General features: G+C 36.2%; 1 protein-coding gene across 1 annotated transcript in view; it reads left to right on the top strand.

Annotated features, from left to right (window-relative positions):
- The window catches only part of CEP192 (centrosomal protein 192), a 70,981-nt gene that overhangs the window by 46,884 nt on the left and 1,710 nt on the right, over positions 1–22,387 (top strand). Inside the window, exons 38-53 of the mRNA XM_069004980.1 lie at positions 254–344; positions 1,057–1,233; positions 1,758–2,018; positions 2,231–2,340; positions 4,372–4,481; positions 5,683–5,824; positions 6,405–6,577; positions 6,884–7,007; positions 8,733–8,838; positions 10,208–10,412; positions 11,659–11,738; positions 12,604–12,699; positions 14,166–14,285; positions 18,068–18,189; positions 18,780–18,903; positions 19,302–19,360. Of these exons, the coding sequence (XP_068861081.1) occupies positions 254–344; positions 1,057–1,233; positions 1,758–2,018; positions 2,231–2,340; positions 4,372–4,481; positions 5,683–5,824; positions 6,405–6,577; positions 6,884–7,007; positions 8,733–8,838; positions 10,208–10,412; positions 11,659–11,738; positions 12,604–12,699; positions 14,166–14,285; positions 18,068–18,189; positions 18,780–18,903; positions 19,302–19,360 (2,100 nt within the window). The remainder of the gene's footprint in view (positions 1–253; positions 345–1,056; positions 1,234–1,757; positions 2,019–2,230; positions 2,341–4,371; positions 4,482–5,682; positions 5,825–6,404; positions 6,578–6,883; positions 7,008–8,732; positions 8,839–10,207; positions 10,413–11,658; positions 11,739–12,603; positions 12,700–14,165; positions 14,286–18,067; positions 18,190–18,779; positions 18,904–19,301; positions 19,361–22,387) is intronic.

The raw sequence follows: 22,387 nt of genomic DNA, 5'->3' as shown, positions 1-22,387 counted from the left end.
GTTTTTTTGTTTTTTTTTATATGGGAATTGTTTTGCTATATGAGCATTCGTGTGTTGTGGTGTATGACAGTGTAGGGTGTATAAGTCTGACAATATAGAAATAACTTTGTCTAACATATTCTATTGTTCCAAGAGGTGATTTTTTTTCCATTAAATTACTTCAAAAATGACTGTCCAGTTCCATTGTTTCCATGAATAAATATGTGCAGTTAATTTATATTTGCTGTAAAATCTAACCAAACATATTTTTCAGAGAGAAGAAGTTAACTCTAAGAAATGACTCTCCATCTGTGACCCAGCATTTAAGATTGTTGATAAGAGGCCAGGATCAAGACTCCTTTCAGGTGGCTGTCATTAAAATTTTTCTTTAGTGTTTATGACAGTTACCAGACTATGTTTATAATGAAAATGTTTCTGCCCTGAAGTGTTAGCAGGTTGTATTTCTTTTAAGACTGCCAAGGTGAATGTGGTAGCAGAGCTTCAGCTTCACTGGCAACCTCGGGCGCAGCTGAAATAAAAATGCTGCAGCAAACTGGAGCTCAGTTTACAGGTCTCTAAGCTGCTGTATCACAACAGAGTCAGTACTTGGTGGAGTGATCCATCAGTCACCCTTCTTGCAGGAGGGAATCTAGAGGAGCATAGAAAAACTAGAATCAGCCTTTAGGAATTACCATGGCTTATGGGTCTTTTTGTTATGTAACCTGCATTGACTTATATCCCCTTTTTCCCCTCAAATGTTCAGATTTTTTAATCTAAAGTCTTACACTGAGATGGAATTAACGTAGTGGTAGTAAAATTCAGCCTTGACGGGTTGGGAACTGAGGACAAAAACCTGTATAAACTGAGAGGCTTGGAATGTTCATAGTGGGAATATAAACTATCTTGGACTCTGTCTTTTTCATTGCATATTAAGCATTGCAACTTTAAATATGCCACTGTCAACGGAGTTAATGTGGAATTTGAAGAAGTTAATTCCTCCTTCCAAGTGTAGTAAGTTTTACTGCTGTATTTTTTTCCTATTATAGTCACTCAGTTCTGATGTCTTTGTTTTTATAGCTGCAAAGTATATTTGGGTCAGAAGGACGCTTAGCCAGTAATTGGGAACTCAAAATCCGCCCCAAAGAAGATACTAACATCTACCTGATGTTTACACCTACTCGAGTAACTTGCTGCTTTGCAAAGCTGGAAATCAAACAGCTGGGGATACGATCAAAGCCAGGAATTAAGTTTACTGTAAGAGTCCCAACATAGCTTCTAATAATTTTAAATGTACTTTTTTCATAATTATTAAAAATCTAGCACTGAATAGCTGTTTCTGTAAAAAACCTGAAAATTCAAGATATATACTATGGGTATCTTTACACTTGTTAAAATCATACGGGCACTAAATTTTATGCTTTGAACATTAGTATCAATTTTGCATGCAATTTTTTCCTTTGTGAAGGACGAAATATTTTATGTACTATATTAAAAATAGCCTAAGGTTTTAACTGTAGAAGTGTTAAAAAATCTGAACTTGTCTTGTTCTATAGGTAGGTCTTAAACAAACTTGGAAGTAGGACTTGAAAATGATTGAATAAATTTAGACTTTTCTATTTCTTGCAAGGGGTTTTCAGTTCACATTTTTAACATTTTCATTTGTTTTTCTGTAAGTCTTTATATAGTTTGCCATAGTTACGCATAAATTTTATTTATTAAGAATCTTTTTTCATTTGAAGTACTGGTTTTTTGGTGGTGGGTTTTTTTTTCTCTCACAGATACCATTATCTGGATATGGAGGAACAAGCAATATAATTTTAGAAAATGTTAAAAAGTTGTCAGATAGCTGCATGCTTACACTGGAAAGATCATTGTCTGCAAGATCACAGAAAGCTTCCTTCCACGTGAGAAACACAGGTTCCCGGGCTGCCTATGTTAAAGTGCTGTGCTTGGCAAACCTGCAGACAAAAACAGTGATGGATCCTCAGGTTATGACGGTGTCTCCAGACAAGTTTGTACTAAGAGAAGGAACACATGAAGTAAGTACAGTGCTTTATTCTGAGCAATTTTTATGAATTTAAATTACATGTCATCAAAGAAAATGTCTGACTAGTTCCTTATTAAAATCTCACCTAATTTTTATGTCCTGTTTCACTTGTATTGCAGTAATCTGTTGACTCATAGTCCAAACATTAATACAAACAGTAAGATTTCTTTTTCCTCAGTGTGTTGTCTATTTATTTATTTACAGGTGATTACTGTAACATGGAATCCGATGGAAAAGCACTTCAATACAAGCATGTTGGTATCGACAGTATGGTTCTTTTGGGGAGATGAAGTTTCGAGGCAGCAGTATCGCAGGTAAGATGTGCTTTGCTATTGTAACAGACTGATGTTTAACAAGAAGTCAAAACTAGAGGTATGTGGTGCCACAGGTATGGTTTAACACACTTCCAAAACCAGCAAGAACAAACTAAAAGACGGTGATGATAGGTAGAAATCTATTAAGTCTTGCATCTGTAAGTTGTTGATGGGGGTTTGTTCATTTATGGCTTTGCTTACATACTGTACCTACAATCCTAGTTAAGGATTTTATTCTATTTTAACTTTCTTAAATTCAAGTGTGTTGGGTTTTGAGGAAATGTTTTCTTTTTTATGTCGAAAGAGATCTGTGTTCTGTGTTGGTATCTCTCTTTCTAATGAGTATGTAACTTTAATTTTTAAAGAAAAGGCTCATGAAAAGAATAGTACTGAAATCCAGGAGCGTTAAGTTTTGAACAAGGTTCATGTCTTGATTTGCTGAATTCTGTTGACAAAGAATGGCTTTGAGTAGATGTGTATATGGGAAAAATAAAATCCACATATGCTTATGGCACACTAAGGAAACTTACTGAAAATACCTTGCTGATCTTAAATAGCAGCCATGTTATTCTGCATTTCAGTTTGTATAACTCAAACACACAGAAATGACATACTCTGCTTGCATTGACATAAGTGACACTTGTGCTGTCTATGGGGTACAGCGTAATGCAGAATATTAAGACTAGGTAGAGCTCTAAGGTGCTGATGATCATAATTCAGTGCAAAACTTCAAAACAGCATTATTTCATCATTGCTTTTAAATGTCATTGCCTGACAATGTGTGAAAGTCATTGTGTATATTCTTATCCAAAAGAAGTATTAAACACAGCTGAATTTGACTGCATGACTTTGAATGAAAAGCTCATGGAATAGCTGAGTTCCCAACTGGCTTCTTTTAGATATCTTAGAAGGTGCTTGTTCCTGATTTTTGTATGAATTGTTTTGTGTGAGGCAATGCTCACTATCATGGAATCCTCCTTAAAGGGCTGACTTCAAAACTTAGGGAACAGTTTTGGTCTACAGATCAACAGAAAACCCATCTGGAAGCTCAATACAACTACATAGGTATTATTGGAAATTTTTAAAATTCAGATTCTGGATGATGTGAGCGAAATGACTTGTTGATTTTATTAGCCAGCAGGCTGGCATATGGTTCTTGAAAATAGTGGTCTAGCTGATTGTTTCTTGGTGGGAGGTTCTCTGAAAACCCCTTGATAACTTGAAAGAGATGTGTATTTCTTGCAGTGACTGAGTTCTCTAAGCCAGTCCAACCCCATTCTGTAATTGTGTATTAGAATGAGAACATGATTTGAGACTTAGGGGCAGGACTGTGAAATGAGTACTCTGCCTCATCTGCCAACTTGTGCCTCAAGTTCCTTACTCCAAAATTATTTATAGTCAGCAGCCTGGTAAGTAGCTTAGACCTGAGAGTTAGTAGTGCTGAAGTATTCTTTCCTCCTCCATGGCTCTGACCTTTTCTGTGTGCCAGATTTCCTCTTGCTGACCTGTAGCTTCCCATTTTACCCAGGACTATTTGTATGCCTGTGCCTCCCAGTCTTTTCTATTCTGTTGGCAGTCATGCTCCTTGGCTCTGTGTTCCTGCTGTTGGCTGGCACCTGCTGCTGCTCTGACATTGACTAGTCAATTTTTCCTCTCAAAAGGCTTTCACTTGTAACCAAAATAGCATTCTCCTGCTTCCTGTGGTGATTGAAACATCACTCAGATGCCTGATGTACTTATCAGAAATCTAGGTAGGTGTGACTGACAGCAGAGAACAAGTATGGAAAGACAAACATATGGTAACCATTATTTCAGTGTTTCCTTTTACTCTGCAGCAATAGAGCAGGTATTTCTTTAACCATTTTAAGACTGTGAAAAGACTTCAGTTTTAAATAAATGCTTCCAGATTTGAGCTTGGTGTAGTCAAGAAAAGATGAAGTGAAAATTATGCTGGAAACTTATGAGTCTTATCAATCTTTTCAATTAGTTGTTTCTAGTACTGTGTTCAATTTAATGTTGCCTCTTTAATAGAGCTGTGATGTATAAACCCGGGGTAGAAAAACGCATAATCCCAGAAAACAACTTGTTGAGACACACTGTATTTGATGAAGAATTTCAAGGGGAGCAACTTGTGACAGAAGGTAAGACTATGACTTTTTAAAAGAAAAATCTAATACTTGTTTTTGTGGGGCAAATGTGCTTTTGGCTGGAATCCTAGTTACTTTTTCACTATTTTTTTATAAATGTAGAAGAAAAATTCTGAATTTGGACAGTTGTATTGGGCAAAGCTTTGTTGTATTTTCTTTCCTCAGTCCTGCTGAGGAAGGGTGTCATAGAATGGCTTTGGTGGGCACCTGTCATCCAGCTAGGGTTAACCCATCACAACAGAATTTGCCTTTTTTCATTCAGTACGTATTTATTTAAATGATTTTCTGTTTTTTTTCTCCTAGCAACATGAAACCCCAGTCTGTAAATACTATAGCATTAAAAATGCTGAGTTTATTTGGAAAGTATTTGCCTTATTACCTATTGAGAAAGATTCAGTTTGTTGTACACAGATATATTTGAAAAGTGAGAGGCAGACAACTTGGATGACACCAAAATATAAATTTATTTTCCTTCCTAAATTTAATAACTTTTTCTTCTGCTTGCTAGTAAGGAATTCATTAATAAGAATACAATATATTTTAAAGGGGTCCTTAAAGCACCCTCCCCCCCCCCCCCCCCACTGTTCAATCCCATAGTGTAATGAACAAATTTACTGCCAAATCCTGTTCTTGAAATAGTTATATTCACATAGGAATTACTCACTGTTCTAAGGCTACTGCACCTGAATAAATGTGGTCTGATTCTTTCCCTATGAATTGTATATTTTCTTTACTTGGAGAAATAAAGATTTTTTTTTATCATTCATTTTAGTTAGAGTGAAATCCTAGTGAACATTAGATACTTGGGTTCTGGAGTATCCTTTGAAGTTGTTAAGCCAGTGTTAGAGGAAAAAAGTAAAACCTAACTAATTTGGCATAGAATCAAATTAGTATATAGCATTTGTATAAAGGTGGAAAATCTATTATAATATTTTTATATTTATTTTTAATATATAACATTTATTATAACTTAGAATTGGTTTAGAATTGGTGTGTATTTAGATTTATATATTATATTTGATGTTAGTGTTGAGCTATGCCTGATAACTAAACTTGCAGGAAGTAGTTTTGGAATGATCTAGGATTTCTTAGCTGATGGATTATTGACTAGGTCTATGTCCTAAATCTCTGTGGTGTGATTTCTGAGTATTATAGAATTTTTCTTACTAGAATTCTCTATTACTCTCATGTTTAGTGTGTGATGTTCTACGAGGGACAAATGATATTCATCTTTTCTATGCAAATATGCAAAGGGTTATCCTTTCTGTGGTTGGATATTCCACTTGTGATCAGGATGGCTTTCAGCAGCCTCCTGGACACTGTTTGGAATTGGACAGGTACTGTAACTGTGATTAGTAATTATATGTATTTAATTATGGTTTTTTCTGGTGAGGTTGGTTAGACACTGGAACAGGTTGCCCAGAGTGGCTGTGAAGTTTTCATCCATGAAGAAATTAAAAACCTGGCTGGTCAATGTCCTTAATAACCTGCTGGAGCTGACCTTCCTTGGGGGTGTTGGACTGGGTGATCTCCAGAGGTCACTCCTGGCTTCCAGCATGTGTTGCACAGCATGCTGTGAAACGACATGCATTGCCTTATTTCTCTCTGCAGTACTTATTTCCTCTGTATATGTTTTATTCAAGTTATTTTATATTACTGTCTTCTGAAGATAATTGTTCATTTTAGTTTCTTCCATTCTAAATGGTACCTCCCACTTCCAAACATTCTGTGAAAAAGCTGTGTCCTGATACAGCTGCTGAATTGTCTTTTACTTAATGGAGAATTGAATTAAATTGAGAGTCCATGTAAAAAACACTACTTTAATAATAAAATTTTGGTAAATACTAAAAGTAGGCTGTTATAATTACTCGTGAGATTTTTTTCTACTGCTTTTGCTTAATGCAGTCTTTGTTTCAGGTTTGAGAACTTTGTCAGACATACCACTGCAACTTTGGATGTTCTTCCTGTTAAAGGACCTCAGGGTCCTTCATTATCTGCAAAAACTAATGTTCTGGTTCAGAATAAATCAGATGCTCAGCAGACTTGGGCTGTTACACCTGAGTATTTGACTTTGGCATCTCCTTCTATTGGTAAGTATTTTTTGAAGTTAATGAAATAGCCACTTTAGCATTAAGATAAGTGTACTGCATAATATGTTTGTAAGTGTGGCTTGGCCAGTAATCTTCATGCAGACTTGATTTGAACACAGTTCTTGGATAAATTGTCAGAGATGATGTGCTGTGTGTATACATACAGTATACACTGCATACCTATGAAGATTTTAAAGTATTGTGAAGGTAAAATTAGGGCAGAAAATACTTTTTCATTGGTGCATCTCTGTATCTTGGGCATTTTTGTGAATTTTTTTACATGTTAGCTTTTTTTTTCTGTTACAGGTGGAACAGCAGACACTAGACATGTACAAATTGTCAACAATTCCAATAGAATGTTGACCTTTGAACTTTCATGGCCAGCTCACTGCCTTACTATAACCCCACAACATGGAGCTGTTGAACCAGAGTAAGTTTCTTTCCATAAGTTCCTTTATGTGAGAAAGTGTGGTGAGGTCTTGGCGGAGTTTAGTTAGTTTAAGTGTGTAACTAATTTATGAATTTTAGCTGTTTTTTAGGAATTTGCTTAGACTGTACCCTGAAACTATTTTAGTTCCACTTCCAGGGTATAGACTTTTTGTCAATTAACATGCAAATCTAGCTTTTTTTAGGACCTTATCTGTTCTGTATAATGGGAATGTTCTTCTGTCACCTACATAATTATCTGGATGCCAGGAATTTTCTGTGCCTGGAAGTACTATTATTATTGCATATTTTTCAAGGAGCTGGATGGCCAGTGAAGCTGAAGCTTTAAAAATCTCCTTTTGCAGTAGTGTTTTGTTTAAAATTTAGCTGTGTATTTAAAAACAAAGAACAGTTCCTCCCTTCCCATAACCAACAAACAACCCTCAAGATAACAGTTCTTATAGAAGGCTTCTTCTGGGGACTTAGTTTTTTCTTTAGCAAATGTGCTGATACTCCTCACAACTTGATTGTGTTTTTTTTTATTTTGAGAAAACTGGATTTTGCTATTCAACCTTTGTCTTCTCAGTATCTGTAGGTATGAAAATAATGACAAGCCAGTGTCAGCTTGCCTGTGCCTTAATTGGCATTTTTTTGGAACAGCAGTCATAATATCACTGTGTGTATATATGAGACTTTTCACCCATGGCAGCAAAGACTTTCGCAATTTATGCTTGAAAGGTCTGCCCACCTCTCCCTTCTAAATTTCTGGGTTTTTTTAAAGGTTCAGTTCAGAATAGCTCTAAGACCCTGTTATTAAACTATTTTCATCTTACCAAAAAAAAAGTCTCCCACCAAAAAATAGGTTTTGCTTTCAGGATTGTATTTCAGTAGTTGCTTTAACCTTGAGGATGTTTGCCCAAATATCCTTTCTCTTCAGTCCCGCGTTGTCGATAACATTTAAACACTTAATTTCATATTCATGTAAATGTAAATTGCTGGGAAACTTTCATCACTAGTGAGAACAAAATAGAGTTTCATGGAAGGGTTAAGAAAAATAGTCTCAAAAAGCAGTAACTATGAATGACTTTCCAGTAGCTGTGAAAGTAAAGACATACTGAGTGTCTCATACCCTAAATTCAGGATTGGCTGGATGATTTCTTGAAAAGAGAGTATTGAAGGCCTTCTGCAAGGAATTTTCTTGCAGTGTAGAATTTTAAAATGTGTTCACTGGAAAAGAGTGGGCAGAATCCTCACATTTTGGGTCCAGGTAAATAGTTTGGATCAGGAACAGAGGTCTGCAAGTAGGAAGCAGACCTGTGGGAACAGCTAACTTAAGCACAGCGAGCTACACTTGCCCAGTTTTCTCTTTTTCATGACCATCTTCCTGCAGTGCCAAGGGCAGTCATCCTGTCAGGACAGGAGCCAGCCAGAATATTTTATGCTCTGCACTGTGATGGCTGGAGCCCACAGAATTCTTGAACTGAGTTAGGCCACGAAAAGAGGTGGTCTGATTTCTCAGTGATGGTGAAAGAAGGCCCTGGGATCATGGCTATTAAAGCTTAACATATTGAATATCTGAATACCTTAAATTTAACTATCTGTAGCGTATCTTCACTTACATGCTATCTTAAAAGTGCATCCTTTTTTGGGGGGGCTAGTGACAATTGTGGTAGATATTTATTCTAATATGAGAATCGTTCTAGTTGAATTTGTTTCTTTTTTTTATTAGGGGCAGTACACTAATTCTGGTGAGTCCTAATCCAGCACTTGCCACAAGACCTACATTAATTCCCTGGAGTGGCCTGATCTATATCCGTTGTGATAACGGGCTAAAGGTACGTGGTTTACTTGAGATTTGAGATTGCAACTTTTTATTTTACTTTGTCAGTTCTAATAAAGTTGCTAAAACCTTTTAGATTTGAGTCAGCAGCTTTGTCAACTTCCATTATTCTTCTTAATTTTTAAAGTTCTCTTAAAAAAAGTAGTTGAGATGCCATTTTGTAAAGTGAGATTTTTAGTTCATTCATCTCTGAAGAAATACTACGATGTGAACACTTAAACTGAATTGCCAACAAAATTGTACTCACCACTGCCTTATGCATAATTTTCTAAAATGCTACATACATATAAGTAGATGTGCACGCACAAAAGTAGTCTGTATCATATCTGCATCATATTTTAAAATAAAAGAAGTTAGAAGAGGTTATTGGACAAGTCATCATAGCTCCTTTTGAGCTCCCTTAAGGTAAACTTGACCTTCTGGATGACAGGTCTGTGACAAAGAATGTCTAGAACAGGTTTTGGCTCCCCATGGATTTTAATCCAAGATTTTTCCCTGATTAAGGTGAAGCATAGAAATAAAATTTATGAAGCCAACAGTTTTTCTCTTGTCAGTGTAATAGCAAAGGGCTCCTTGGTAATCTCTCCCAAAGAGACTTTTAAAAAAACTTTTACAGACAGTGTGTGTTTTGGGTTATTTGTAACAATGCATGGAGAGAGAAATAGACACTGAAACGGTAAAACTGTATCTACTTTCCTTCTGCATGGAAGGAAGTGTGAGGTATGATACAGAATTGGAAACTGCCTTCAAAAAACCCAAACAGGGAAGTTGTTGAGAAGGAAGTGATGATTGTGCACATAGTTAACCATGTTATGTTCTACAACATGAGAAAAGGATTTAAGAAATCTACTAGGACAAGTGTAGAGAATGTAGCAAAACCCATCAATGATAGGAAATCTGGTAGTTTATAATGCTTTTGTCATTTATTTGCTACCTCCAAATCAGCAAAAAGTATGCTAAGATTTTACTAGCATTAACTGAAACTTTTGAAATTTCTAATTATGTAGCAAAAGTGAACACAAAGCTCCTTCTGAATGAGGCAGTTCTGTTTCCAGTATCTGCAACAGAGAATGTTGTAGGAATTGTCAGTTAAACTAGCTGAAATGACTATTCCTGTTAAATTAAAATACCTATCTAGCAAATTTTGAATGAATATTCCTTTTCTCCTAAATTAAACTTGTCCTAGAATCTTCAAACTTTTGAGGTTGGAGTAGACCTGGGGATTTAATATATGAGAGCTTTCCTCTGTTGTAAAGCTGAACATAAGCTCTTGCAGCTCAAAGAAATAGAGCTAAATAGTTTGACTTATTAATATATCAATATTCACTGTTTAAAACTTTGCTTTTCTCCAAATCGTGCGAAAGTTTATTAAAGTGCTTATTCAAGAGACTGTCGCACAGAGTGTGTCTGGAGCAGATTTTCCATGCAGAAGATGTGATGTAATTCCTCCACAGTCTGAAAATCCTACTGTTGATGTGGCAAAGTCTCTCCCCAGGCTCCCTCTAACAAAAATGGAGATAAAGAACAGTAACATTGTTTTTCCTAAAACAAGGCTTGGTCAAAGCTCAGGTAAGAGGGCTTATTTATTAAATATAGAATCCGTAGTATCTTGTGTTCAGAGGCTTTGTTTACTGTATTGCATGTTTGGGAACTTTAGTGCCTTGACTTTGGTTTTGTTCTCTTAGTCGGATAAGTGTGACTGACCAGTTCCCCACTTCTGCCTTTGGTTTGAAAGGCTATTCTTTTCTTTTCCTCTTTTTTTTCCTTTGAGTTCTACTGATACAGTATATCTTTTTTTCCACGGACAGGTTTGCATACAGGCAAATCAGTTGCTGGGTTTTTAAGCCACTTTGATGAATGCAACTACACTGTGCCTGGGAAAAGAGAGTTACAAGGTTACTGTGTCTAGTTGAAACTGTTTTGGCTCAGTGCACCTTTGCAGTAGATCCATTCTCATCTGTGCTTATGCCCATAGGATATGAGATAAATCTGTGTTTAACAGGGAAATAAATACTCTTCCTTAAGACAGTAGGAGTATCAGCTATGAGGCTGGCTGTCCTTGTCTTGGTACATAGTGATTGAGGAGGACAGTGTTGGTAGTGCAGTCTGAAATGCTTGGTCTGTACTTTTAATTTCAGTAATGCTTAAAATTCTCAAAGTAACTCTATGGAACTCTCATTCTGTTACCTAGATACTGGTTTGGTTTTTTTTTGGTAGTACTTACTTTTTTAGGTAGTGAGGGTTTTTTTAATGATTCATTGACATCAATTTTTTTCTCCATCAGACTTGACGACTTTCAAGGCTTAATTTTATCAATTATATCTGGGTTTTTGTTGCTAAAATTATGAAATAGGATTGTAATATACTACTCCATTGTTTATAAATGTCCTGTATAATGTTTATATGCAGCTAAACTTTTTAAAGTGCTATTCTAGACTGAGATGATCTTGTCCTATTAATTCTTGCCAAGACACATGTATTTATATGTATGCTGAGTAACAAAACAGATCTTTTGATACAACTTTATTTGGTCCCAGACTGGAATACTCTCAGTGTTTTGTCTCTGAGTGATCAAATAAGGGAAGGAGTTGGATATCTTTTGGGGTTTTTTTGGTGAGGTCTAAATTTCTTGTGTATAAGCTTTTATAAAGTTTATTACTGTGCTTTGTTTGAGTCTACTCTGGAGATTTGTTATAATGAAAACTGTTTCCATTAAACTTCTGTTCATCTAGAAACAGTTTCTGCTTAACTCTTTACACCAGAGATACTTGAACAAAGACATTTAGTATATACTAGTCTGATATTTCTCTTTTAGAGAGTTACCTGGAAATGGAGAATGAAGGGAATGAAAATCTAAAGTGGAGTTTGTCATCTTTTGCACCACCCTATGTTAAAGTGAGTGAATGCTTGCATGGGGAATTTTATGCAAATCCCTGGGTTTATTTTAGCTTCTCTCTTTCTGCTGTGCTCTCTCCCCCTGCTGCCTCTCAAGAAAGAGTATATATTTGAGCATGACCTCAGCTACAAAGTTTTTTTTCACTATCCGTATCAGGGAAATGTTTTGCTCCTTTTTTTCATCTTTAATGTGCTCCCTGACTGTGAATGAATCAGTGCTCTGTGGGACAGTTTCTGGTTCACTTACTGCTTTACTGAGTTTGCTTGTGCTCATACAGTATCATCATCCAGATTGCATTAAGTAATCAAGCATAAATGAAAGATCGGTGTCTCTTTTTGGCTCCATAATGCCAGACTTGTCTTGTTTCAGACTTGTGCTGCTGAAATTGCACTGTACGTGGTATCTGTAGAAATTTGAGTTAGGTCAAGGATATTTTAATTACAGTGCTGTTCCTGTGCCTAGCTGTTGATATTTGTAAATGCTTCCCTATTTTTTTGATAGTCTGAAATGCTGTGATGATAATTTTGATTTTGTCCTAGAATTATTATGGTCCATTGTTGGGAAATGATGAAAAATGGTTATGTAGCACTCTTACCAGTACCCCATGGGATGGAGTATGTCATGTTCCTGCCAGTGCACCAGCTCTGAACTGGAAGTCGGTAGTTGTGGTGACTGGATTTAGTAGTTTCAGTCGTTATTAATTTTCTTTTAGGGAGTCAATATCAATTCTTCACTTAAAAGCAGCTCGATTGGGTGTATTTTCCTCAGTCCTCTGCAAGGGTGGTGTGTATGTGGGTGTATTGTGTGGTTTCAGGTTTTTTTTTTCCTTTCCCTTCTGAATCTGACTCATAAATGTATTTGCAGGATGTGGATGGAAGTGGCTGTGTTTATAGGGTTACTTACTCCGTTTTCAGATTTTCCCATGTTTCTGGTACTCTTGAAGCTCATGGACAAGAGAAGGTAAGCATTTATAAATCTTTCAGCCATATTAGTGTATCTCAATTGTAAAATATGATCTTAAATGAGAAATAAATTTTATCTGATGATGATAAAATGTTGGCCTTTCAGTATTGGGTCCTGGAGTGTATCAGCTAGTCTATATCAGTTTAATTCAGCTGAGTTGCTTCTAAGAAGTCATGCAGTCAAAGTAGTTTGATTTCAAAGGGGTGGCATGTTTGTGTTACGCGTTGGGGGTTTTTAAGGACAAATTATTTTAGAATAGAAAACTATGTTAAACGTTTTGTAAAATTTCAGGAGAAAATGGCAAATAATACTGGGTTCTTACAAACCTAGTGTGAGAACCTGATTCCCTTCCTTGAAGCATTCTTGACATACTTGTTCAAGAACTCTTGTCTGTTCCTAAACTTGGTTTCATTGACTTACAATTTTATCTTCTGGCCAGTAGAGGGTTTCATAACCACAATTATAAAGCACATCCAAGGACAGACTGGATGGGTTTGTAAGGGTCTTTCCTCCCTCATGTTCTCTCACAATGCTACTTGAGTTTTATCTTTTCATTTTCATGAACACCTATCTTTTAATTGTTATGGATTATTATGACATTATTTCTATAGAGATGCAATTTGTCATCTATTTAGAAGAATAAAAAACGTATTCCTGTCCAGTTTCTGGTAATTTCATAATATTGCAAGCCGTTATTTGAATTTAAACAATTGTATTTGCCTTAGCAATCCTAGTTCAGGCCTATTTGAATAAGATTTACATCACTGGCATGCCAGGCTGTGGGCTGGAGCTGATAAGGTACAGCGATTGGCTGGTTTTTTGCAGTGGATATGATGTTTGGCTACTTAGATATAATTGTAGTGGTCTACTCTAATCTGCTGCTCTCTCTCTTCTTCCCTCAACCTCAATTCTGAAGACAATGCAAGTCTCTTCTTGAATTACCTGGTACAGCACTATATGGAGACAAGCCTTTGTTACATAGCTGACCTTTAAGGATGATCAAATTCATGGCTTGCACGTTGGTTTAAATTTAAGGCCTTCTAGTAATTTTAGCATAGTGTGCTTACAGATTTGGAGCTGGAGGAGCTGAGTTGTTCACAGCTTAGTTGCCAGATGAAGGATGGTTTTTTCAGGTGCACATATTTCCCTTTCTGGTCCCTTTTCTCTCCATTTTACTAACAGAAGTAATTGTGCCAGCACTTGCTGACTTCGCTTAAAGCAGATTATCTGAACTCAAATTTTGTTCAAAATTGCTTGCACGACATATTTCATCCAGTATTTTCCACTTGTGAGCAAAGGAGGGCTAGCTATTTGTACAGTTTTCTTCAAGATCACCTGTGTGTTCCATGTGTGTTCTGTAGTGTGTAAAGTTTGTGCTGGCTGAACCATAACTTTGTACAGGTAAAATTGTGAAGGTGTGAAGATTAGTGATGTTCTGCAAAATTTTTCTCTTTTTTTTGTAGGTTGCTGTAATCTTTTTACCTAGAGATAAAGGAGACTACTCCCAGTTCTGGGACCTTGAGTATTACCCAGTTGAAAATCCAAGTAGGAAACACAAATTAAAATTTCAGCTTTCTGGAAAAGTGAGTATAGAAAAGCTATAAACACTGTCTTGAGCACAAATTTTTGATAACATCTTGATTTTACTATACAGTACTCTTTCTTATATACACTGGTATATTCTGGAAAAAACCTCAACCCTGCTAGAATTTTTGCTGGACTAAATTGTATTTTTTTTCTTATGTTACAAAAATACTTTCTTCCTCTTCCTTATGTGATAATGCATTATCTTTTGCCATTTTTGATATAAAACTTTAGTTTGCTCAGAGAAAGTAGAGATACACATTCTAGGGGAATTGTTTCTGTAGGTAAAGGTGTTTTTATCAGTTTTGTTTGGTTTTTGTATGTTGGTTTTATTTTTGTAAATAAATAGTGAAGTAACTGACCTTTGCTGTAATACATAACTCAGTGCAGTTTTGGAATTTTCAAGTATCCATCTTAGAGTTGGATATTTGTGTCTCTAATAAAAGCTGCTTCAGTATTTTATCAGAGTGGCATAAGTGGCAGAGTGGATAATTGTGAAAGTTATACATGGGAGTGATTGGGTTTGGGTTCTTCTTTGCTTCCCTGTTGTTCCTCAGCTCAAACTTTATGGTAAGGCTTGGAAGAAGTGGGTTGGGAGTTAAAACTGGTTTTCTGTGCTCTCACTCCTTACCTTGCTTTTTATCCCTACCTTACCATCCATACAAGAGGAATTTACATAGGACAGAGGATTTATTACTGTAAGGAAGAATTCATTCTAATGATTAATTAAATAAGCTGAATGTGAAGAGCTTTGTGCATTCAGTATGGCATGATTGCTATATATGATTTGTTGTCCTCTTCAGAAGGTTTGACTTGATTTTTCTAAGAAGTCCACACTAAGATTTGGGATCTTTCTGTAGAGAACCAAGTAGCAGTAGTAGTAGGAACCCTACTTATCCTTCTTGCTGAGGTACCTTACATTTTTTTTGCAGGTTCCTTGTTCTTTCCAAATTAATTGTGTTGAAAGAGTATTTGTAAAAAAGTTTATGTTAAGTAACTTCTGATTTTTGGCACGAGAGTCCTGTATAATGTTTGGTTTTAGAGGGCTTTTTATTCAGCTTTCATCAAATTCTTTGGTCATAATTTTCCTGAAAGTGAGGAGATTATTTAAATCATTTGTCTGTTTAAAGCTACTTGAAATGGGGACAAGATTAACAGAACTGTAGAGTTTTAAAGAATTCTCTTCTTAAAACGTGACTAGTTGTCAGAGTTGTGTAAATCTTTGAGCGGCATAACTTGATATTAATGTTTTTGAACTACTGTGTCAGATTTGTTCTTGATTTTTTTCAAAGCTGTTAACAATTAGATCTTTATAGCATCTCTGCACATGGGAAAAAAGTTCATTAAAAATACTTGAAATGCTTGTCACGATCATTTTCAGAAAGATTTGAAAAGGAAGTACTGTATTTATCAACTAGGTAGGGAACCATGCATCTGTTCAGAAGAGGGATCAACACAGAACATTTACTTAGAGACTTGCAGCTTTTAGTTGAAAAGACGTGTTATGTTCTAGGGATCAAGAGTTTAGGCAGTGTTACTAAAACTTTGAAAAGGACTTGGAATCTGATGGTCTTTCTGAGGTAGGGGGTTACAGCTGTGGTTAATGTGACTTTTGATAGAATGAAGTGGGAAGAGTGACTGTCATTCAGAGTGACTGAGTGGTATTTATTTATAGCACCACTTCAGAAGAAATGAAAAATTTGGAAGAACTCAGGAAAGAACTGCAAGAACAACATTAAGTTAGGAAAATCAATGGCACATACCACTTTAATTTTTTTCCTAACAAATTAATTAACTGTAATTCTGATTATGCTCTGCATGTGTTTGCAGTCCTCACCACTGGAAACTATAGTCAGGAGTTCAGATCAGCATGTCTCCAAACCCAGTCCCAGAGACAAAGAAAAGAGGGATTTGACATGTTTTGCAGCCCCAGCCTCTCGGTGCTGGTCATTCAAACTTAAGTTTTTTCTTTACCTGAGGAACATTTGTTCCTGCTGCTGGGGGCTGTTCTAAGATCATTGAGTTAAGAATGAGTATTGTGTGCACGAGTCTTGGACTGGTATTCGGGTCTAACTATTGGTCCCTCCTGGGTGAACTAGCAAGCACCTGCCACAAGGTTGGGATAGCACCAAAGTCCTGACTGCTCCTTTAGCATGTAGAAAGTTGAGGACTTTGTAAAGAACCCCTGCTATTTTTTGAAGATACTACAAATGTTAAATGCATGCCACTTTTTAATTTACATGGTTTACATACTTTAAAAAGGTAGGTAGCTAGACAGTTTATGGATCATTTTTCAGCAAACTGAGATGAATTCTTTCATTCTTAACACAGAAGACTTACTGCTAACTTAGCGGTCTGATCTGATTATTATCAGCAGCACAAAGCTTCATCATCTTTGTGTATCCCAGAAGTGAGAGGAGGGAAAACGTTTTTAAACTCTGTGAGCAAAATAATTCCAATTTTCAAGCTATACAAATTTCTGTGTTCCTGAGGTGTCTGGAACAGCAGCATTCAACTGTAACCATTTGGAGTGTTAATGTACTGCTCTCATTTGAAACAGCAGAAGTCAGTACAGGCTGTGGTAAAGCATGCAGTATTTCAAGATGCCCTTATAAAGACTGGGGTAACTTCTGATCATTTTCCATAATGTACCTTATTCTCATGCAGTCAACTTGCCTTTTGATAAATTAGAATTTGAATGATAACAGAGGCATGCCACCCATTGTTTTTCACTATGTGGAAAAATAAAAGCTCTTGAAACAAGACACATTTGCAAATCCCTTCTTGTCTTTATGTATTGGGTTCTACTGGGGTTCATGGGTTATTTGCAACTGAAAAATATATTCTTTAAAATGAAGATTTTTTTTTATGGCTGCTGCTATTTCTGACAGACTGATTAGCAGCTCTTTCAATAGAAGAAATGACTGTCTAAAAGACAAGTTTGTCATAGCAGCTCTATTGAAGATGAATCTATTTTTTTCATCTTCCCTGCGTCAGGGAATCAACTGCTTGTCTAAAACGTCAGCACCATTTCAAAAATTGACATAATGTTGTACAACCATAAGTGTAGGAGGTTCTTTTGGTTCTTTAACTTTGTTTAAGATGTTGTGACCCAAGGGGACTCCAAAGAGTATCTGGCAAGATTCATTAAGCAACACAGAATTTGCAATTGGTTATTTTTCAAATTATTCTCATTGGGTGATCTGGTCTCCATGTGTTAGAATACCCTAAATGGGGTTCTTGGTGATGGTAAATATTTTGGCCTAATTTCTGAATGCAGAAAATACCATATAGTGCATTATCTGATTCTGTCTCTCTGGAGAGACCTTTCTTTGTTCATAATACAGATTTATTACAAAGCTTTTTGCTGTTTTGAGAATTCAGATTATAATGCTGATTTATCTCTTCCTTCTTTCTGAGCAGTTGTTTAGCCAACTTGGTTGTTCTTGAGGCACATGGGCATAATATCTGCCGAGGAAGTGAGGGGTTTTCTGGCTTTTAGTAAAATCTTGGTTGCTTGCAGCCTTTTTGAGATTCCACCTGCGCTGCTAGTTTGTTGTGAACTGTCTTGTAATAACTAAGTATTCGTAAAGCACAGAAGCCTGTTGATGTATTCCTCCTAAATAATTGCTTCCATCTCAATGATCCAGACTCTCATGCTCCTGAAAGATTATTTTTTAAATAAGAAGTCTTGGATTGGGTAAGGGGAATGACTTATGTACCTGAATACTTAAGTACTTTTGAATGCAAAGTTTACAGTCTTCTCTGGTTTTGCCAATAGAGTGCTAAAACAGAAAACGAGACACCAATTGTGAAAGCTTCTGCAAGTGGCCTTACAAAAACTGAGGTTCCAGTTACACCAGAAATGAAAGTTGACTCTGAAGGACAACCAAAAAGAATAAGGTATGTATGGACAGAACTTGAAAGGAGTGTGTCTGCAGCTGGGTAAAAGGGTGTGGGGGTAGAACACAACCCCACAACCAAAACTTTTTTTACTATTGGGACCTCTGTGTGGTGGAACAGGCTTCACAGAGAGTCTGTGCAGTCTCAGTCTCAAAGGTTTTTGGGATCTAACTGGGCAGCTTGCTCTGACCTCACATCTGACCCTGACTGGAGCCAGAGGTTGGACTAGAGACCATCTGAGTATCTTCTGACCTGAATGATCCTATGATTCTATGTTAAAGAGTAAGCAGCTGTAAAAAACAGACTTGCCAATACCTCTTAGTGGCTTTGTATTGTTCAGTCTTCCATGCTTTTTCTTTTCGGTTGAGTTTCTAAGTTGTCTAACCATGATGTGCTGTGGTAAATGAACTGGTATTGGCAGTAGAATTTTGTGTATGCTTTTTGTATATTCAAAGTCGATGTTTTCTGGATCTTTCAATTTTTCCTGATTTATTCTCATAAAATACACCTGTTACTTCAAGTATGCAATCAATACACACGGATCATATAGGTCAGAAATGTTAATATCTTAAATCCCTTTTTCAAATCAGACAAAAAGAGGTCATTCAAGGGGTATATGCACCAGAAGACTTCTACGTTTTTCCTCTAACCAGAGTTGGGGAAACATGCACATTAAAGGTCAACTTGAGGAATAACTCCTTTACAACACACGTGGTAAGTTTGACTGACTTTATCTTAAACAGATACTTGTAAGTCCTTTCAATTGTTCACCTGCACTGTTTTTTTCTCTTTTACTATTGACAAAGATTACAATAGTACAAGTCTTAGTTTGCTAGTTCCAAAAGTCTATATTGGAAGAATTTTGATGTGTAATTTTTCTCTTTTGTCTGACTGAATAACTGTGTGTGTTTGTAATATATTAATATGAAAATATAGTAAATCAAAATTTGCACAGGTTTGTTGTTCACAAATGTGGGCATTCTTTATTTTTAAACCTTGGGTCTGTGTAAAGCTGTATTTGTAAGTGACCTGATTTATCTTAAACATGTCATAAATTGAATATGATGGGCTTAAATATAGTGCACTTTTGAGCATTTTGTATTAAATTACAGCTGAAATTTGTAAGTCCCAGGGAGCCTTTCTACATCAAGCACTTGAAATACTCTCTAAGGTGAGTAATGCATATGCTAACATTCTCTCCTAATAATAAAATTAACCAAGTAATTCAGTAAGATAAATATCTTCTGTATATGTAGAGTGCTAAAATGTAGATATAAATATTCTGGATGTCTGACTAAAGGGCTGGGAGGTGTTTTGTTGCTTTTGTTCATAGTTAAGGGTTTGGGGGGGATTGTGAGGTTTTTTTGGTTGGGTTTCTTTTTTTTTTTTCCCTAAGCTGTACTCTCTAATCTCTGTTCTAAGCAGAATGAGCCCACACAGTTATTTCTGCATCTGCCAATTTCTTCCCTGCAAATTGTTTCTAACAGTGCTTTTAGTGTTAAGCCTAATGCTTCATGTAACCATTTGGCATGCTGTGCACAATCAAGTCATTCCTTCCATTTATACTTTCTGCACAACAGACCAAGCAAATTGCCTTCATCATGCTTCTAATTTGACAAACCTGCAGAGCTGCATCAAAGATTCTCTGCAAATACAAGGTTTGAGCAGCTAGTGGAATTGTCTGGTCATACCAAGTATTTCAGCATTTTACCTGCATAGAAGAAATTTTTAAGTTGGTGATAACAGTCCTGAAAATAAACCCAGTCATCTGTGGAGTTCATTACAACAAGTATGTGACAGTAGTATTAGTCATCTCTTCAAGAAGTACAGCATCTCACATGCTCATCTGCAGCAGTAGGATTGTCAGGAAGCAGAAATGCAACCATTTCATTAGAAGTGGTACAGCATACATTCTCAGTGTTTAAACAGGTTCCCATTTTAAACACAGGGAAGCTAAGGGTATAGAGAGCAGAAATTGTGAGCAAATTGTAAATGGAGTTAGATATTCTGCCTCCTAATCTGCTCCACATTCATCACAAAGATAGGGCTGTGGTGGTGTTAGCCAGAGGTATTCAAGGTGTTCTTAAGGCCACTTTTCAGTGCCAAGTGTTATAACTCCACCTAGGCATGTGTTATAGTGCTTCAATTTAACTGTCATCTTTTTATTAAATATTTCACATGAGATGGCAACAGAGGGTTTTTTATGGGGGTAGTGACCAGGATAAAATCTATCCACATAAAGACGACCAGCTAGATCTGTCTGAGGCTGTACAGCAGCATACAGAGGACAGGATGACTTGATTTTGTCATCCTTGACAAAAAAATGAGTAACTTCACTGGAAGACACTTTGATATTTCAAAAATATTGTTGAGGAATGCTGAAAAAACTATTTGGTATATTTTCTGCAAGAGATTATGAACTCCTACTGCATTTATCTAAAGTAGATTTAACAAGTTTAAAAGTCAGTCTTTTTTTTTTCTAGTAACTTTGGCAGTCTTTTCTTTGGCTGTAAATACCAGTTTTTCGTATCTTTTTAAAAAATAATTTCTCTGAAGTCGACATAGTGCTCTCCCATTTATGAGCATAAAACACAGATTTACTTGACTTGGATAGATGCTTTTAAAAAAGTGTTAAAAGTGGTTTTAATGGCTTTTATTTGAGAATAGCATCAAGGAGGGTATCAATAAAGCCACTGGCGGCTGTTTCCTTCTAAACTTGGCTGTCTTTGGAAGTAATGCTCAAAACTAATTGGACGAGAAGACTCTTCACAGGAACTTGGAATATTAGTCTTTAAATAAGTATAAGAATGGAAAGTACCATTTACCTATATGTTTTTTACCAAAAAAGTATGATGTTTTAAAAATGGTCTATTGTATGGTCTTAATTTTGAGGGCCAAATTTGAAAGTAATCCTGTATAATCAAGTTTTAAATCTGGATAAAGAAAGGGAAAGTTTGTATCCAATATCAAGAGTCTGACCTTCTGAATTTGGTATAGTGGCTTTGCCAGTTCTTCAGTTGGTTATGCCATCCCCAGTACCAGTACATACCACTGCTGTGGAATTCTGTCTGCAACTTACACCCAAAAGAGTTCTATTTGTTGACAGAGTAGAATTTTTTTTACTGCAAAGATAATACTTTTAATAATATGGCTCTTAAGTGATACAAATGTATGAATTAAACATTTAAAAAAATGGCAAGTTTCTGTTTCTGGAAGTACTATCAGGTTGCTATGCCTACTTAAAAATGTTTGAGAACAAAAATGTCCCAATTTTATTGCTTTCAGAAGCTATCTGATTACAGGGTAGTTTATATTCTGCATACTAGTAAAAGGTAAAGCTGTTTCGTTGGGTTGTTCCCTTCACTAATTATTTTTGTTTCCAGTAGCCACCCTTCTGTCAGTGCTCACTGTTCATTGATGAACCATCTGGTTACTATAGTTTAAATAGCACTTTTTGCCCATACTCTTCTTTTTCAACATGCCTATTGCAGTGTTGTGTTTTGAGGAATAGAGGATTAGTTTGTCTATGAAGCAGGCTTCAGACATGCCTGACTTTTCAGAAATACCACTTGAAACTGGTACAACAACCTGTAAAGGCCATACACTATTCAGAGACTAACTGAGGGGCAGGCATAGTGGAAAGTTTGAAATAAAAGGGGTTTTTTTTAAGAGAAAAAGAGTTAATTGCAGCAGAATTCTACTTGTCCTGACACTATCCTTCTTGACGAGTTTCTGATTACTGTACTGGAGAAAAATCTTCCAGGTTGCTTCATTTCTGAGAACATTTATGTTATGGAGTAGCCCAAAGAGCTGTTATATCTGGAGTCTGAACTTTCCAGTTTTGTTAGCTGAGAAAATGAAAATAGCATCTTTTCCTTTGGGTTAGGAAGCAAGTGTGATGAGCCTTATCTCAATTGTGAGAAATCAAGTGACCCCTACAAAAGAGACTATGTAATTTCTGACTTATTTGGCTTTTAGGGAAGAACAATAATGTGTTTAGCACCCAGCAAATGGACACCTGAATTTAGAGATCAAGCAGAATTTAATGTAGCTGTCATATGCTAAGAAACTGCTCTGCCTCAGTACTGTTGAGGTCACATGGTTCATACTCTGGAAATTAATACTTGACAGCCAGATGTGGCCATCTTTCTGAAAGAGCAGTACTTAACTTACTGTTAAGTTTTTGATATGGTGTAAG

Source organism: Aphelocoma coerulescens, chromosome 2 (assembly GCF_041296385.1).
Source record: "Aphelocoma coerulescens isolate FSJ_1873_10779 chromosome 2, UR_Acoe_1.0, whole genome shotgun sequence".
Taxonomy (NCBI): domain Eukaryota; kingdom Metazoa; phylum Chordata; class Aves; order Passeriformes; family Corvidae; genus Aphelocoma; species Aphelocoma coerulescens.
This window is presented reverse-complemented; position numbering and strand designations above follow the sequence as displayed.